The sequence below is a fragment of the Armigeres subalbatus genome, chromosome 2 (assembly GCF_024139115.2).
Source record: "Armigeres subalbatus isolate Guangzhou_Male chromosome 2, GZ_Asu_2, whole genome shotgun sequence".
Taxonomy (NCBI): domain Eukaryota; kingdom Metazoa; phylum Arthropoda; class Insecta; order Diptera; family Culicidae; genus Armigeres; species Armigeres subalbatus.
In genome coordinates, this window is record NC_085140.1 from 393,081,706 (window position 1) to 393,101,224 (window position 19,519).

At 39.3% G+C, this 19,519-nt stretch overlaps 1 protein-coding gene across 2 annotated transcripts in view; it reads left to right on the plus strand.

The window, feature by feature from the left end:
* Window positions 1–19,519, plus strand: part of LOC134213211 (calcium uptake protein 1 homolog, mitochondrial) — a 67,695-nt gene that overhangs the window by 4,327 nt on the left and 43,849 nt on the right. Inside the window, exons 4-5 of one of the 2 annotated variants that reach the window (XM_062691945.1) lie at window positions 12,283–12,442; window positions 13,207–13,244. In XM_062691945.1, coding sequence (XP_062547929.1) covers window positions 12,283–12,442; window positions 13,207–13,244 — 198 coding nt within the window. The remainder of the gene's footprint in view (window positions 1–12,282; window positions 12,443–13,206; window positions 13,245–19,519) is intronic. The other variant, XM_062691944.1, reaches the window with a different exon arrangement.

Below are 19,519 nucleotides of genomic sequence, written 5' to 3' on the forward strand. Positions count from 1 at the left end.
TCTTAGAGGCCCATTCCAAATGGTTCAGAAGTCTCCTTGGACGCCTTTTTTTAAGATTCTCAGAAGCCTTTTTTCAAGAGGCTTGGAAGCATCTTTTCAAGAGGGTCGAAATCTTTCTTTCACGAGGTTCGAAAACCTCCTTTCAAGATATTCGAAAGCCTCTTTATTTCAAAAGCCTTAGAGGCCTTCTTCCGAATGGTCTAGAGGCCTCCTTTCAAGAGTCTCGGAAGCCCTTTTTTTAAAGGCTTGGAAGCCTCTTTTCAAGATTCTCAGAAGCCTTCTTTTAAGAGGCTCGGAAGCCTCCTTTCAAGAGCCTTAGAGACCTCCTTTCAAAGGGTTCGGAAGCCTCCTTTCAAGAGGCTCGGAAGCCCACTTCAAGAAGCATGGAAGCCTCATGTCAAGAGACTCGTAATCCTCTTTTTGGGGCTCGAAAGCCTCCTTCAAAGATTCTCAGAAGCCTTCCTTTCAAGAGGGTCGGAAGCGTCCTTTCAAGAGACTTGGAAGATTGATGTATAAACTCAATTTGAATTGGAAAATTTCATGGAACAATTTCAAAAAACTTTTTTCGATAGGAACCATGTGAATGACGGAGGGCCATTTATCACTTTAGTTCTCAGGTCCTTTCATATATCTTATTAGCAACGTTTATTTTAATTACGACGCTAAAAATAGGGGGTACCTCAATGAATCCTAAAGTTCAAATGAGTTGAGAACCGCTGCCCTAAGGAATTTTCGAAGGAATATCCGAAAGAATTACCAAAACATTTTTCCGTAGGTATTTCTAAAGGTGTTTCAAAAGGTATTTCCAGAGAAGTTTTTGAAGGAATTCGTAAATGTTTTTCTAAATGAATGATTCAAAGAATTTCCGAAAGAAATCCAGGAGGAAGTTTTGAATTCCGAAGAAACTCCTGAGGTAGATTCTGAAGTAATTTTTAAAATTCATTCCGTCAATTTTCGAAGGAACATCCGGACGAACTTAAACATGATTTTTATATTTATTTCCGAAGTTGTTTCCGGAGTATTTTTCGAAGAAATCCCTTGAGGAATTTCTGAAGGAAATCTTGAAGTAATGCCCAAAGAAATTGTAGGAAAAATCTGAGCATGTCAGAAATCCCTTCAGGAGTTCCTTTTAAAAATCCTTCAGGAGTACACAAATTCCCCATGAGTTTCTTTGAATTTTATTCTAGAATGTTGGGAGGAATTCCTCGGCTAATTACTTTGCGAATTCGTTTCGAAAATTTCTTTAGTTTTTTTTTTCAGTTCCTTCATGAGTTCAATCAGATTTTTTGTTCAATTGATTCGGAAATTATTCCTGGATCTCATTTAGATATTCCTACAGGAATTCCTCCACAAATTTCGCCAGAAATTCTTTTGGGAGCTTCTCCAGAAATTTCCCCTAGGATTAATTTAAAAATAATCTATGGTACACATTTCAAGCTTGAATCTACAATACCAACCCGACATCAGTTCTGACTTTGACAGAACTTTTGCCCAATATCAACTAGACATTTGTCCATATAATATGCTTAAAACATCATTATTATCAATATTATACAATACTTCGGGAGAGTTCTGAGGATCGTGTGAACTGAAGAAAACAGTAATAATAATGCCTCTAGCTGATAAAATTAGACTCCATAAGATGATGTCATCCCCACATGAATGATCATAACATTTTCGTAAATTATTTCGGAATAAAACTATCCAAATTAAAATTATTTTCCGAAGTGTACGTTATATTTGGGGGAAATGTACGCTATATCGAGTGTACGTTATATCGTTACCTGTAGTGAGATCGATTGAATGTTACGTTTATTTGCATGCTCCGAATATGTGCATGAAAATACATTTAAAATCACAACATCCGGTGTTCCTGTCTTAAAAAAAGTGGCTTCGTGGCCATGCGGTTAGCGACGTCAATCGCATAAACGCATGTGCTGTGGAGTGTGGGTTCGATTCCCGCCCTGGTAGGGGAAAAATTTTCGTGATGGAAAAATTCTCTACTGGTCCACTGGGTATTATTGTATTTCCAGTTGAAAACCGAAGTGAGCTCTCGCGACAATCGAGTTTTCTCCCGTTTCCTTTTGCGCAACTACGTCGCGACTAGTGCGCATCATGGCGCACGGCGGTGGCATAGATGCGAACTAGTCGCGATGCAGATGCGACATCAGGAAATAAGGAAAAACTCAATCGTCGCGAGAGCTCACTTCGGTTTTCAACTGGAAGCACAATATCTATGGGACGGGACTTGCAAAGAGGAAAAAATGTAACTTCATCTGCAACCAGCAAGCGCTGTCACGAATTGTCAGATGCAACCAGCACCTTTTTGTGTGCAAGTATTGGTATCCCTCGAAAAGTATTCCGAATGATTTTGTTTTACGAGTACTTTTTCACTTTGAAAAGTATTCTACAATAGCCGGACAGATTATTATTGAACAGTTATAAATACATGTTTTATTTCCGATAGGAAAATCTTTATAAAAATAAGTTTACAAATTCGTAAATTGCAAACACGTTTATTGTGCTCAGAAGATTCTACCCGGGATTTAGGTGAAACACTCAAGGAAACAGTTGAGAATTGATGATCAATTGTGATGAAAAGAAGAACAAGTGTCAAAACAAGGAAAAAGAAAGCCGTCTTTGCGGTCTTTGCAGGTCTCGTCTCAGGGTATTATGTGTCCTGTCCAGGGAATCAATATTCGAGCAACGCCTAACAATATACTCTTTGTCATCAACAGAGTTTGTTACTGACAAACGCACCTAGCGACAAACCTTTATCAGAAACCGAACACAATATGACAAGAATCATTTGCCTTGCATGCTCTGATATTTCCGAAAATACGTAATCATTGTTCGATTCTCGAATATTTCAATAAAAGCATAAACTATGATAGCATAAAACCGAAATTTGCTCTAGAAATTATGCAAAATAACAGGATGAAAAGATAGCAATAAGATTGTCTTCTTTTTTGTTGCTGACAAAATTTTTCGGATCTTTGTCATTATTATCTCCGACAAAAACAAAGCTTTGTCGTTGGTTCTCTTTTGTCGCTTGATTCGCTGGCGCATTCCAAAAAATTGATTCCCTGGTCCTGTCCGTTGTCTCATGCCAGATGTTAAGAGCCCCGCACATAGGATACGTTTGCGTTGCGTTTGACAGTTTTCCCATGGGAAATGTGTCAAACGCAACGCAAACGTATCCTATGTGCGGGGCTCTTCAAGTGTTCAGTCTGTACTAGCCACCCTATAACAGGGGACTGAAGAGGTGGCTTATTCGTCTACCCATTATTCAAGCAACATATGGTGAACAATATTTTTGTTATTATTCCGTTTAATTCATGATAACAAAACTTCAGACGTATTGACGTGCTATTTTTCGACACAAAATAGGTATACAAACACAAATGGCTTGATAATCTCCACTGATAGCAAGTTTCCGCCACGAAAAGTTTATTGCCGAGAATAAGCACTAACTACGTACTAGCCTATCACCAAACATAAGCAGCTGAATTAGGGTAAACCACCTAGAAATCGGGTACCAAAAACCGAAGTACCAAAACTGATGTTGGGTAGAGTGCCATTGTACTGCGGATGACAAGCGTTTCACCCTTCTGCCCTATAACCAGAGACCGGCGGAGTGAAAAACTGTCGAAATGGCAACGTATGAAAATGCATGAAATTGTAAAAATAATACTAGCATCACTTGAACTTTTGCTTGCTTCTTATGGATGCAAAAAGTAAACAAGTCGAATTGGAACCGCTTTTGGTTCGATTGAAAACAAGATGGCGTCTTCGCCGATCTCTTATTGTAGTATTTCTAGTCTGTACCTCTGGTCGAAGACGGTGTTCCTGTCTTTTTTTTAACATATTTTTATCTGTGTCAAAAAAAAATAATCGAAAATTTTTAGTGAAGTCCATTTTTCTTCATTTGTCAGTTCACTTCCGACACATTCATAGTCGGCTCTGGACAGTCAATATTCAGTTGAATATTAGTCATTGAATATTTATGCACATTTTACAAATTGATAAATTATCTGAAATCTGAACACGTTTCAAATGAGTAAAGTGATTTATCACACAGGACTGAATCCGATTTTCATCCGCGAGGCACTTTCAGCGGTAAACATCAACATAAACAATGCTAATTATGTTTTTTTCTGCACATAGTAAACACATTCAGTGACAGTCGAATGAATGAGTTCGTGGAGTAGTCGTCTGACTATGTCATTCTATGTTTTGAATATTCATGCGATGTTTGTTAAAATTCGAACCGAAGTTGCTTCATGAAGATGAATTTTTGTGGAAAAAAATATATTTATTTTATGGAAAATGATGTAATTGTTTATTGCTAATATTGATTTATTTATGGAAATTCGTTGTTGAACTTAATAATCTGTAGATTAAAAAAACACATAAATAAAGTTTAAAAAAACAAAAATAATGGAAATTTCATATTTTTTTCCGTGGAACAGTTTGATTTTTTTATAGAAAATTCTTCTTTTATAATTACAGTTCTCACTTTTAAAAGTGATAATTTGTTTTTGTATTGTGAATAATTCTCTATTATTTATGGAAATTTCGAATTATTTGTGGAAATTTTATATTTATTTATTGCTGAATTCTTTGTTTGTATTTTTTTAATTTTTTATGGATGTTTTCTAATTCTTCATGGAAATTTTTTAATGAACCCATAACTTCTTTTGTATCCGTCGCATCACTTATGAAAGCTATTGGAGGAAGGAGAACCCCTTACAAAGAAAACAGAATACTGGAGTTCCCTTTACTCCATAATGGGCAACTGATTGATATTTCTGCTAGCTCTCTTTTATTTATATATGTATCAACAATACTAACAATATTAATATTCCCTAATATACAAAAGAGCAGCTACATATAATTGCCACCTTCCCATCTTTCGTTTAAAACGGAGTATCGCACTCTGCCTGATATCTCAACACTCCTCGTTAGTGTGCGCGCCTTGCTAATATCATAGCTCCTCCTAACAAACCCTGGCCAGTCGTCCTGAGCTCATCTTCTCCAAAACAATTCCTGGTATAATCCGTTGCCCGTAAAAATGGTCTTCCATTTGACGTTTCTACAACAATCTCTCCTGCACATCCGCCTGTATAAGTGCCCCGCCTTGCACAGCGTCTATCGAAGGTCTACCGACCAGCTCATGAATGTTTTGATCCGAAGCTACAGCTGGACTCCTGCTAGGGCCAGCCAGCAGCCTACCGAACGATCCAACAGAGATGCATTCTGAACACGAGAACGCGTTTTCGTGTTCAAAACATTCTGAACACAGCAAACTGTTCAAGCATACTGAGATACTGATCTAACATAGCAACTTGTATCCTAGGAAAACAAATTCAACCAACGGCATGCTACACATTTTTCGTCTAGTAATGGAACACGTGAGCATCTAACAGATAGAAATCAAGCATGCTTGTATGTTTCTGCATAGTTTTAAATCTAGGAAACCTTCGTTACCATGATCGTTTTTGCTTGCGCACCAACCAAGTGCACACTGAACTTTGTTCAGAGTTTAAAACTATGAACACCAAGGCACGCTCTTAGGTCATGTTCTGTTCATGATGCATCTCTGCGTTCCAACCTGCCGATAAATTCCATTCGACGCCACTCACAACATACGCAGTCAATCCATAATCCTGCGGTGCGATCTTTGGATCCTATTTTACGATTACGTCTTTGTAGCTAATCCATCGACACTAAGTTGTAGATCCGGAACCGGCCCATAACCTAATGAAGATAAGGGAGGGCTGCATGCAATCGTTGGCAGTAGCCTGGCAGACGTATCAGCCAGTAGGCTGCCATGGAGTAAAGAAAATTCTAATATTGTGTTTTCTTTGTGATGGGACTCCCTTCTCCAATAGGTTAGGGCTCAGTACGCTTCCACTACACATTTTCCGTCTACAGCGAGGTGTCGCACACCACCTGATAATCCAATATAGAAAATACGTTACTTCAATAGCGCAAAATTCAAACCAATGTGAACAACCAAGTTGACTTCGTTCGACAGAGAACTCGTCTTTTCGTACTCGGTGAACATCTGTTCCAAAAAAGCGCACTCTACTTTCTGATAAAAGCTTTCTGAAATCGTTTTTAAAAGAGATGATTAAACCTCAATTTGAACTCTGTACTATTTGCCCTTTTTGAAACATGAATTTTACCACTGAACATTTAATAAAATCGTTTTCAAAACAGAAAATTAGTGAAATATTTAAAAATCGTGGGATCCCGGGATGTTTGATACATTTCATCCCAAATTCCGCACGCTTCGAAAAAACATGTAAATTTAGGTGATATTGAAGGCACATAAAAGAAGCATAAACTAAAACTCTAAACCTTGGAGACCTGCTGTGGATTCGGTACAAGCTGTTGGGAGTTTGCGTGCCCCAGTCTTCGATTTTCAAGGTCCAAGAAGAGAACATCGACACAGAAATTTAATATCATGCTCTACCAGCCTGTCCAACCATATCTCTATGAAAGACTTTCATGGCTAGTGTGACTGTAAAACAGAAAAGAGAACTCGTCCGATGTCTGTTGTTGGCTTATCGAAGAAAAGGATTCATGTTGCATCATGATTACAAAGGCGCTACCGTTGCCGGTATGGGACGCCAATGCAAACGTTTACCTAACTGGCTCCGGAATTGTAAACGGATTCCCTTTCGCTCGTTCAATATATATCTTCGGTAGGTTGCATCAACAACAGGCAGCATTGTATTTGGTTAAATCCTTAATATGGATATAACATACGTTAATATATGTTTATAAAATTACATGACACTGAAAAATCATAATTTACATTCAATGACGTAAAAACATGCCACTACGGCACAAAATTGTTTTTTAAATTTAAGTCATCGATGATGTAATTTCGAATGCTCTCTAGATGCTACCTTTTCCTGGAGAAGAGCTTTGATCATTTAAACATTTGTCAATCATCAACTCATCTCATACACTGAATTTCAAAATGTGAGGTGCACTGGACTTTTAGCTGGATGTTTCTCCTACATCTCTCTGAATTCCACTAGCTACGGAGCTAAAGAGCTTGTTGCAGTAATTTGTACTTAACTATAGAAATTGGTCAACATTTGGCGTTTTTTCCCTAACTAGAGATATTCTACTTATCAAAGTTATGAAAAAATCGCGCTCGAAATTCATCATACGACACATTTCAAAATTCCATTGTGGGCCATAAACTCTTCGCACTATATTTTCATTCTCATAACAGCTCATGTAAAACGTCTCTCTGGATTCAATCCCTGTGCACTTTATTATAATTTCTTCATCTTTTTGATGAATCCATCGCAACGCAACGTCTCAAGCCAGTTGCGTTTGAATTTAGACTCCGGGAAGATATGTCATGCTTGCTCAACGGCACCTTTAACGTCAAAGATCATGTAAAATTGTAAAATTACATCTAGTTAGACACAAAATTCAAACAAGGGCATATTTTCATAACATTGCGCATTCATATTTAGGTGTATGAGTTTTGATTGACATAAACATAAGTCATGTAAAGTCAAATGCTGTAAATCTGCCTGTTACGCTGGGATATGGGATAGTGCCTAACGGTGTAAATCTGGTCATATCGCCAGGCTCGGTACAACATTGAAGCTGACAATATGACGACGTCCCTAATCCCGGGTTTGTCCAATAACCCCCCCCCCCTGGCTACGCTACTTCCTCTGACTGATTTGAGCTGAAACTGCTTGAGGGGAGCGCCTTTGAGAGATGGTATAAGCCATTTCTCAAAGGGTTTAAATAGCGGTTCCTCAATCTAAACAGGCCTCACATTAAGTTTGAGAAATATTTGAAGAAATATTTGCAGAAAGACATGCACTAAACAAATGACACGGGTATTCTACAAAAGATCAATGAAATGGACGCAGTGGGTCACCCCGAACAAAATAAAAATCTGTTTTTCAATATACGTTAAAAGCCACATAAATTTAAGTCCGGTTATTGCTTACGGAATTAAACAATAAGGTATTTTGATAATTAAGTCACATGTAAAATTCAAAAATTTTAGAGTGCGGGACAGCAAAAATGGTCGAGAAATCGAAACTCTAGTGAAAATTTAATAAATAAAATGCTAGATCAAAGTGTTCACAAATCACATAACGTCATACGAAAAGTGTGTCATAGGGGGAGGGGGTTTGAAAATGCTTAATTTTTGCGTTACGTAAATAATGGATCTTCCCAAAAACATTTATCTGAAAATTGTTCATCTAGTTAGATGGGCCTTATTTTCATTAGCAAATGAGCAATACCCCTTCCTTCGCCTTCGCTTCAGCACGCCATCGTACATCGCGTTCGGCAGCAATGGACCCAGGATTGATCCCTGCGGGACACCTGCCGTGATAAGGATGCTAGCCAAGCCGGCCTCTATCTTGTTGATTAAAACTTGATTCTGAAAGTAGCTTCCCAGAATCTTGTACAGCCCTTACCGGTACTCCCAGCAGAGGCAACGAGTTCGCGATCTCCATCCAGCACGCACTGTTAAATGCATTTCGCACGTCAATTGTTATTACTGCGCAATAATGGATACTGCGCTGCTTGCATTTGATGCCGACCTCTGCAACCGGCACCCAGCGTAGACCGTCCTCTCCGAAAGCCGAGTTGCTCGGACCACAAACGTTCTTATCCTGGGTGGGGTGTTATTGCCTTCTAGTAATCGAGGAAGGCCATAGTGGAGGTTTTGGAGACGAACTTGTTCCGTATGACGACCTTTGCAACTCGGGTCAGCTGGTTTACGGTTGATTGACCGCCTCGGAAACCAAACTGTTCCTCGAGCAAGATGTTGTGGTGTTCGAAGGACTCAAGTAGCCGGAGGTTAATCGCCTTTTCAAACAACTTGGATAACCAAAAGAGAAGGATGATGGGATAATAACTTTTGGGAGCGGAAGGGTCCATCCCACGCTTCCGGATGTAAAGTAGCTGAGTCGGAGACACTGATTTAAGATCAGCGAAAGTTGCTGACACACACAGCACTGGTGTGTTTGAGTTCAAGATTCAGAATGCTGTCGAAGCTTATGTCGTTTTCGGTTATTGCTGGGTCGAACCTAGTTCTGCACCGGATCCGCTCTAACTGCTGTCAAAACGTTCGGTTATTCGTTCAGGTTGGATCGCGATCCGCACCAGATCCGACCCAAAATGAATGAGGTTCGCTCTGCCGATTTATCGAGATCCAACCTAGGTTCACCAATACATTCGAACACAAACTGTCAAACTGATGTTTATGTTTACGCTAAGGGAAAATGAAAACGTAAAAGGCACGGATGGGTTATTGTGTCGCCAGCACTAAATTGTATTCCGACTTCCGACGTTTTACTTCCGAACTTACTTCCGACATCATGAACGTCAGAACAAAATTTGAGTTTGTTACCAACACATCGTCGGAAGAGCGTTCGGAAGTGTGGAAATCGACTTCCGAACTTCAATTTGGTGCCAGCGACGTTGTCAGCGACAAAACAAGCTCGATTTTGTGACAGATAATTCCGTGCAGTGCTGCATATTTATTTTATTTTACCGTGTGAATCTTGTCGGAAGTGGGCCTTGCTGCCAGTTCATAAGCGTCATACTAACAGTTTTGTTCTAAATGCACAATATTTGATTTTGTTTGTTTCATTTGTTAAATTTATCATTTTTTTTGCTGTTTTCCACGCAAAAATGGATTATTTTAATTTTGTGGTGTCTTCAAGCTTCTCTGATGGTGAATCGCATTCAGATATCGACATATTTTTCGCTGATTACCTCAGATGGTAGCTCTATTATAAACAAAATGAGGGTTGAAAATTTGGTTGAAAATGAGATTTATAAAATGCAGTGACGAAAAGGTAGCTGCTATTTATTCACTATTACATTGTGTATTCGAACATATACTTTAGGTATAATTGCTCTATCAATGGGAAAATAGCGTACCAGAGTATCTGCCGCTATGAAGTTATTTATACTAAAATGTACCACTATTTTATTCATTATTACAGTTCTGTGCATAATTTGTTCAAGGTTACGGATTTGAAGAATATAAACATAATTTATTAACCCTGGCATTAACCATTTATAAGGCTTTGGCAACTATATTGACATCAACAAATTTATTGAATTTATTTATAAATGATTATTCATAAATATTGAATTGAGCATAATTTTTGAGTGGAAGAAGGGTTTTTACTTGTAATTCATTAAAAAACCGACAGACATATTTTATCCCATTGATATTTATTATGTTGAATCTCCTGTTTAGATTATGTAGTGAAAAATGATTTGCCTCTCTTGTATATTTGGTTTTTGCAGTTCTGACCAAGATGAATCACCTAGTGGTGTATTCATCTTGGTTCTGACGAAATCGCAATTTATCCCAAAGGGTCTCCTCTTGGGGGAAAAACAGCAAAAAAAAATGCAAAAATCAAAAAAAATAAGCTGTTCAACTCTTGTGCGATCTGATTATTTGTTTTAAAATAAAAGGACCCAAATCTCAATTGCTTTCATATGTTCTTGTTCTGTTCCATTTTAACGACATAATTGATAATTCAAATCTACTGTAACACAATCACTGTTACCCAAAAAGCCATATAGAATCAGCATAACAGTTTATCGGGAAACACGGATTGGCATAAATTCTTTCACGGCAATCCACATTGCCGTCGTCATTCATCACAAGCTCCTAATCACATTAATTTATTGATGAATTAATAGTCATTTTAGTCAATAAACAATTAACAGAAGAAACGTCTGATTTCCCCCATAATTCATAAAACAAGAAAAAAAGAACACTAATAACAAAATTCAGTATTTAAAATATGTCTGCTTCTGCCAGCTGATAAAAGTGCGAATTGAAAGCAAAACAGATGATAGGGATTAAGTTCTCACTAATACCATCATACTGACTCGATCCCGATTCGTTTTTCGTTCGGTTATTCAGAGTCGGGGTCAGACCTGACCCAGGTTTAAAACCGAAAACGACATTAGACTTCATGTTTTTTGATTTGATATAGGCCACCGATTCGTCATCTGAGATCTCCAACTCCGCCGATAAGTCGTTGGGTGTTAGATGGATGTTGTTAGCATGCTCGTCAACGGCTGCTTCGTGTAGACTGACGATGATCTATTCCCGCAATCTTCTCTACAGGAGTCATCAAGCGATTCGTAGAGCCATTGTTGTCTAATAGGGTAAAATGCCCAATAGTGGACCCCCTAGTAGCGAAATTTTGCTCTTTTTGTCATAAGAAGTAGAAATTTTCAACATATTATTTCTGCTTGACATCTAATACCAAGTTCTGCATCTCCTCTTCACGATACATACATAAAACACTCAAATACACGATGTTATTCGTTGAAAATTACATTTTAAAGTCTGACTGTATTCGCCCTATAGTAGACCCTCTGGGGGTCCATAATAGGAATTTGCTTCCCTATAGCCGACACTTCATTTGATTTTTATGTTCCGTTTCGAGACGTTCTTCTTCCCTATTATGGACCCCCGAAAATATTCCTATAATGGACACTCTCGTGTTTATTTTTTATAGAATTGTAAAAAATCATTTAATTTTACTTTCCATAGCATTTCCAATGCATGTAATCAAATCATAGGACTGTATGGTAGGTTCTCCCGATGGAATTTCATAGCATAATGTTCACATTGTGCTGTAATAATGCAAAAATTGCTGGAGGGTCCACTATTGGTTGGGGGTCCACTATTGGGCACTTTACCCTAGGATCAAAGGTGGAATGATCCGGGTATTGGATTAGGAGAGCCATAACGTGAGCAATTATATTATGTGTATCGCACTAAGGAATCGTCGCCGCTAGATTACCCAAAAGAGATGAGAGATTACCCAAAAGCCGTTTTGCCTCGAGGCGTCATGGGTCCCCTTCTCTTACGCATTGAGTAGGGCAGGAGTACGTATTTCCTAAAAAGTTTGGAGTGCGGTACTTCAAGTGCTGAACATTATTCAAATTGAATTCTGTATTCCGTTACACATCCCAAGGAACATTTTAAGTTTTACAACGCTTTAATTTACTAATTTACGCTATAATTTACTCTACAAGAGTGTTATAAAACCAATATAAAACAAAAATGTTGCCAGGGATGTATTATAGTTTATTGTTTTGCACTGGGACATCAACCATTTTTATTATCGTTTATTTCACACCCAGCTTTTGAATAGTGTTACAAAATTTCAAATAAAGGTTCATTATTATCCGAAAGAGTGTGTTCCACTATAAATGTCCACCGTTTCTTCCCCTGTGTAGATAATCGAGTACGAGAATCGGGTCCGTCAGTACTCCACGCCGGACAAGGTGTTCCGCTACTTTGCTACTATCCAGGCACCGCAGGGTGACACCATTGAGGTGTTCATGACTCCGATCGACTTTCTCACAAGCATGACGCCGGGAATGAAGCAACCCGATGGTATTTGAAGCTACAGTTTGGCTCTAGTTGTTTGTTATTTCTTTGATATCCGTGTCGTTGTTTTCTTCGTTCTTTGCACTGCTTCTCTCTCATATGTTCAGTGTATCTACTTATTAGCTGATTCAAATGAATTTTTGTTTTTTTAGTACAATTTTGAATATAGTCTATAAGTAGATTTAGATAAACTGCAAACAGACAAACAGAAACGTATATTTAAAAAATAATTATTTATTGCTCTTATTCATCTTATCTATTCTTGATGATGTAAATTGTATCGTATTGTTTCCTGAGGATTTTATTTTTCGCTATAGCTACATCATATTGTTGGTATATGATTCTCATATTCAATTAAAATAAACATCCTCTAGTTTTAACCTCACATACAAACATGGCTATACAATATTTATCTATATATTAAAATTGTAAATTCTGTTTGTCTGATTTCGTAAGACACTTGATGTAAGTATATTTTGATCGTTACTTTCGATTTCTAACACTACCATCCTTTACAAAATATATCGCACATTTAATACTAAATTGTAAATTTGTTTTCAACATTTGAGAACTATGCTTGAATTCAAGTTTACGTTGAAACCATGAGTTCCTCATGAATAGAAAAATAAAAAGTAATAGAGCTTAACTTTTCAAACAATTATTCTCTTAGTGTAAAATGTGCAAAAATGTGTTCTCAAACAACTTAATACCAAATAAGATTTATTAATATTATGTCTTTTTTTCGTCTTATCATCTACTCAAATTATCAGGTCTCGGATTGGATCAATACAAACGATACGATGCACGGGTAAGTTAGCTTCCTTCCCTCCACATAGTAGAAGAAAATAAATCCATTCTAGCAGATCACACCCTCACCAATCAATTCACTGATACTGTCTTTATTCGAACTGTACTTACTGTTTTGATTTTTAATTTTGCGTACCAGAGTCTCAATGTTCTCTGGGCGCACGCCACCAGTTGTTTTTTGTTTGCATTTCGTTCACGGTTTCCCCCGATTTGGTATATGCCACCTCGAGACAGTTACACTACTTTCTAGCAATCCTCTTTGAGCATTTACTCTCCAAAAAATAGCTCACTCATTCACCAAATTTGCATTGTCCTGCTGGTTGTAGCATATCTCTGATTTTGATTCTTTTTGACGAATAGTTCTCAGTGTCCTTATCGATTCCTTTCGTAATTTCGTCGCCTGGTTTCCATTTTGCCGATTGGTCTATTTTTTTAATCGTTGACACTTATTCGAAAACGTTTCTTCTACCAATTCTTTTTGATTGTTGGCTTTTGTTACTCGTTTATGTATTCATTTGCGTTAAACACGGTGGACGTCGATTTCGATTATGTTGCCTTTAAACCTAATGACAAAAAATCATCTAAATTCGACGCTAAACCTAAACTTATACCGTAAATGTAATGATGTCTTCTTTTCAACCTTTCCCTCTTGTTTCATTATTTAAAACCAAATTTAACGGAAAAATCTCTAAATCAATCTTATGCTTCTAACACTAAAACAAACTCAAATCACTTGTGTACTTTCAGAGTATTGAAGAGGTATTAAAACCAGAGCATAACCACTACATTTTGTACTGTTTCTATTCTTCTCTCTTTTACTACATTTTACGGCTGTCGATTTTTTACACTAATTTACTAATTCTGCAGTCTTAGCTGATTGTGAACTTCCGTTTTTTGATTGCTTTTAATCGAACTAATCAGTGCGCATTCAAAAGCAAATTAATTTTATCTTAAAATATTATTAATGTAACAGTTTTCTCTCTTCGATGTGCATCCTGCTGCTTAAGTATGTTTTCAGTTCAACTCATTTTAATTATAACATTCTTGCACATCTTTAAATTGTGTAAAATTGCACAATTGGTATAAATGTAGCATTTTCAAAATTCGCACTCGTCAAATTGATTAATGGGAAATGCACTCAACGCTAAGTCGCACAAATTAACGCTTGTCGATAATCGTCAACACGAAGTTTCCGATAATCGTCATTGTGTTTAGGAAAAAACGCACTCTGAAAGCATGCATCGATCCTAAAATTAACTGGTAGTGAGCTTTTATTCGTTTGATTATATTTTAATTCTTTCGATTGCGAACATATTTAAATGCACCAACCTGTTTAACCCTTTTCTTTCCATGATAACCTCTTCTCAACATTTATATATCCTGAAGTAAAATAAGCTATTGATATTCTGTGACGGCATGAAATTTGGCATTTGACCTCCCAATCTTGTGTTCATCGGATCACTATTGTCGCGCTCATCTTTTTCTAGAATGCTGCGGCGGTCTTACACTCGCAGGCTCGACTGCGAAGGTAAACGTCAAGATAGCCGCCGTGTTAAAAGATAGGCAGAATTTTCCCGCTCAAAACAAAACCACGTGCTTTTCGCGAAATGACAGCAGTGTTCGATTGTATTAGTGAGAGGCAACCGGAGTCACTGAGTACATGGAGAGTGTTTATCATGGCAAGTGCATACGGTGGGTGAGATTTTCATTGACTCTGTTGTGTTTAGTGACCGTTGCGATTACCTGAGAAGCAACCAGCAGGAAATCGCAGTATTCTATTTTATCTCGAGATGCATAATATTGAGAACCGTTTTCTTCGGGTCGTTGTCCAACATTCTGGCCACGTGTTAGGCCCACCACAGCCGTACGTTTTTTTGCGGTGTGATCGATTAATGTTTCTTCCAACAGCGTATGCCGATCGTGATTCCTTCCCCTCTTCCTCCGGTACAAGGCATCTTCTATCCAGTACTGGTAGTTTTCTTGATCGTCATGCGAAAGAGAAAACACTAGCATTTTCAATTTCAAGAGACAACATAAAAATGCGGCGGATTTTCGATCACCTTTTTTAACGATGGTAAAGGAAATTTGCAACCAGACAACCTGGGGAGTTAGTGTGGGATGGGATCATCACTCCCGATCCACTAAAACCAACTCCTTTTTTACCAGTCACATCCCCTGCATCACATCAGGAGGTGACTATTGAGCATTGCGCTCCCACAAGACTCAACTGTCCAATTACCTCCGACTACCTTGCAGGAGGTACTCCCAAGTTGGCAACTAACAACCCAGATAGTCCTCTATCAGTCCTAACCACTCCCCCAACTAGCAACTGGTCTCCACTCCCAACTGCGGCCACTTTCGCATCGTGCGGAACTTCCGGACCCAAAAAGGAAAAGATATTTTAGTTACTAGATAAAGATTGTCGCTTCGGTTCCCTTTGTTCTGCTGTCCGAAACATGTGTGGTACATACCTGTCAAATCGTATGGATTTTCCTTCTTTGACATTTAGCTCCCCTATCCTCGCCAGCAAAAGATGTTCCGGACAGCGACGACAGCGACAATCTTTATCTAGTAACTAAAATATCTTTTTTCAAAAAGGGCATGCATGTGCTATTACACTGCTGCCGAAGCAGCTCACTTGCACGTTGCACCTACGCCTCATGTGCTTTCGGCCACTTATTTTGTGGGGGTAGATGATAGCCCCATCTCGATTATGCTTGTACCACTTGTAGTAGATAAGTAGTCTCAAATCGGGTCAAGTACGAGGCACTGAAGACGGCCTTACTGTTGATGTCGAACTATGTATCTATTGTAGCTACAATCAAGAAGTTGAATTAAATAATATAGTTAAGGGACTGTGCTTATACCACGTGGATAGGTTTTGGGCAGTTTTATATACTCCCTTACCCAGCGTGGACATTTGCTCAAATACATTTTCAAACTACAGTAATATTCCAATTTTATCACCCCCCTGTTGAATTTTGGGGTTTTAAAATAAAGCATGTGACAAAATTGTATTTTTTTAAAAAAATTTAAATTAATTTTACAAATATGAATCAGCCTTAGCCTTAATGCCTTGGAAAGGCAAATATGTGAACGGTACGTGTTATTTATTGTCAAAAATGCTTACAGAATCTTTCACAAGTACTTAGAAGTCAATCATAAAAAACCACAGGCGGTGAAAGTTATTTCATGAAAATGATTGCTGTTTGCGCTTACGAAAATAAAAAGAACGAATAAAATTTGCAAAAAAAAATTGGGATGACAAATCGGGTCGAAAACGTTATGAAATCGGTACGTGATAAAATCGGGAATAGACAAAATCGGGGAATGACAAAATAGGGTCAACACTGTGTTTTGTTTTTGATTTTCGAGTTGGAAGTGATAACAATAACATTATTCAAGCAGAGATAGCTGGTTTAAAATAGTTTGATGATGTTTCATAAAATTAAAATCCATGATTGTTTTCTGTTTTCTATGGGAGCGATAGAGATGTATTACTTCCTCCAATGCGATGTTAAACAGCAGGCACGAAAGACCATCACCTTCCGGAGACGAACCAGCCTCGGGCTGAAAGTCTCCCTAATAAAGACACACAAAAAAATCATCACTTTATCGTAACCCTCTACGCGTTTCGAAGGGACTCGAGAATGACCCTGAAACTCGAACTACGCACATCACCCGATTCATCGTGGGAAAGTGAAACGGACAGTTCGTGAACGATTCCCGGTGGAGTACCAACTGGATATGTTCACCGGAATCAGCAAAAGACAACTACTGACAGAGGATGATGCAATTTGAATAGCAGATGTTATGCATGTGAAAGCCGATGAGCTCAAATTTTACATTGACAAATTCATTCATTTATTTAGTTTACATCTGAACAGATAACACTGAATCAACAATTTGACGCCACGATACACGGTTCGAGGCCGCATCTCTCCATCCTCGAATGCGCCCCTCGCTTGCCAAGTCGTTTTGCACCTGGTCTGCATACCTCGCTCGCTGCGCCACACGCCGTCTCACACATGCCGGATCGGCAGCGTACGCCATATTTGCAGGGTTGTTGTCCGGCATTCTTGCAACATGCTCATCGTACCCTTCCGGCTTTAGCAACTTTCTGGATACTGGGCGGATACTGGATACTGGATACTGTGGATACGGCAACGTAAAGCTGGGTGAGCTCGTAATTCATTCTTCGCCGCCACACACCGTCTTCTTGCAGACCGCCAAAGATGATCCTAAGCACCCGTCTCTCGAATACTCCGAGTGCTTGCAAGTCCTCCTCGAGCATTGTCCATGTTTCATGCCCGTAAAGGATAACCGGTCTTATCAGCGTCTTGTACATGACCCATTTGGTGCGGTGGCGAATCTTTTTGGACCGCAGTTTCTTTGCAAATGTTTGGCCGACAATGCCCATGTCATCCGCGAAACAAATAAATTGACTGGATCTGTTGAAAATCGGCTGTTACACCCGGCTCTCCGCATGACACCTTCTAGCGCAATGTTGAACAACATTCACGAAAGTCCATCACCTTTTCTTAGTCCTCGGCGCGATTCGAACGAACTGGAGTGTTCGCCTGAAATCTTCACACAGTTTTGCACACCGTTGTTTTGATCAGTCTGGTAAGCTTCCCAGGGAAGCTGTCCTCGTCCATAATTTTTCATAGCTCTACGCGTTCTATACTGTCGTATGCCGCCTTGAAATCAACGAACAAATGGTGCGTTGGGACCTGGTATTCACGGCATTTTTGAAGGATTTGCCGTACAGTAAAGATCTGGTACGTTGTCGAGTGGCCGTCAACGAAGCCGGCTTGATAACTTACCACGAACTCATTCACTAATGGTGACAGACGACGGAAGATGATCTGGGATATTGCTTCATAGGCGGCATTAAGCATGGTGATCGCTCGAAAGTTCTCACACTCCAGCTTGTCGCACTTTCTTGTAGATGGGCCAAACCCTTCCTTCCACTTCTCCGGTAGCTGTTCAGTTTCCCAGATTCTGACTATCAGTGTGTGCAGGCAAGTGGCCAGCTTGTCGGGGCCCATCTCGATGAGCTCAGCTCCGATACCATCCTTACCAGCTGCTTTATTGGTCTTTACCCGAGCAGCACACATGTTACACATAAATCACAGCAACTCAAATATGACTAGATTTAGTCACAATTGAGTTGCTGGAACCAGATTCGCAAGACATGTGTAGCTTGGGTAGCTGTTGGATGGCATCCTTAACTTCTCTCAAGGTGAGGGCTGGTTGGCTTCCATCGTCCGCTGAACTGACGTAGGTATCTCCTCCGCTGCCTTGACATTCACTGCCTGTACTCTCAGCGCCATTTGTATGTTCCTTGTAGTGCTGCCTCCACCTTTCGTTCACCACACGTTCGTCCGTCAAGATGCTCCCATCCTTATCCCTGCGTATTTCGGATCGCGGCACAAAGCCTGTGCAGGATGCGTTGAGCTTCTGATAGAACTTGGGTGTTTTTTTAGAACGGCACAGCTGTTCCATCTCCTCGCACTCCGCTTCTTCCAGGCGGCGTTTCTTTTCCTGAAAAAGGCGGGTCTGCTGTCTCCGCTTTCGTCTATAACATAACAGGCTGGCTTGCAGGGCCTGACACCAAACCCCCTAAATTTCCGGGGGACCATTCCTCCTTATTTCTGGACCATGCTGCACAGTTTTACTTAGAGTCCCTCGCTGGCACTCGGACGATGATCAGCTGCCCCTAACATGGAGATCAGACGCTGTTGTGAGCCGCTCTTAACATAGAGAACAGCCTTCGGAGAGGTGCAAATCTTACTATAGTTTCACAAAATTTCTATAGTTTCAGGGACATTGGTCATCGTTTTAAAAATGGACATGGTTCCGGAGATATTGATGGGAGTACTGGAATAACCTCCCGGTCCGTAAAAATGGCCACTGTCTGATCAAGCCTTTCGACGTGTCAAACTTTATGATTTAACAAGTTCATAGAAATGTGTTAGGGTATTTGGCTCATCTGGTCACATTCAGAGATGCCCTGGAATGCTGGTTCGCTGAGGGAAGTGGCCACTTTTTGATCAATATTGAAACCTGGCTTGCGATGTATCAAACTTCATGATTTTGCAAAACAAGTTCATAGGAATGGGTTCTGAGGGTATTTGGTCCATCGATTATCCGATCCTTATTTTTATGGACTCCGCCAGTGCCGTCGCTGCGCTACAAAGCGACCATTCGAAGGATTCTGGCTATTCTCGCGTGCAAATAATAAAGTACAGTTTACCGTTTCTTATTTTACGT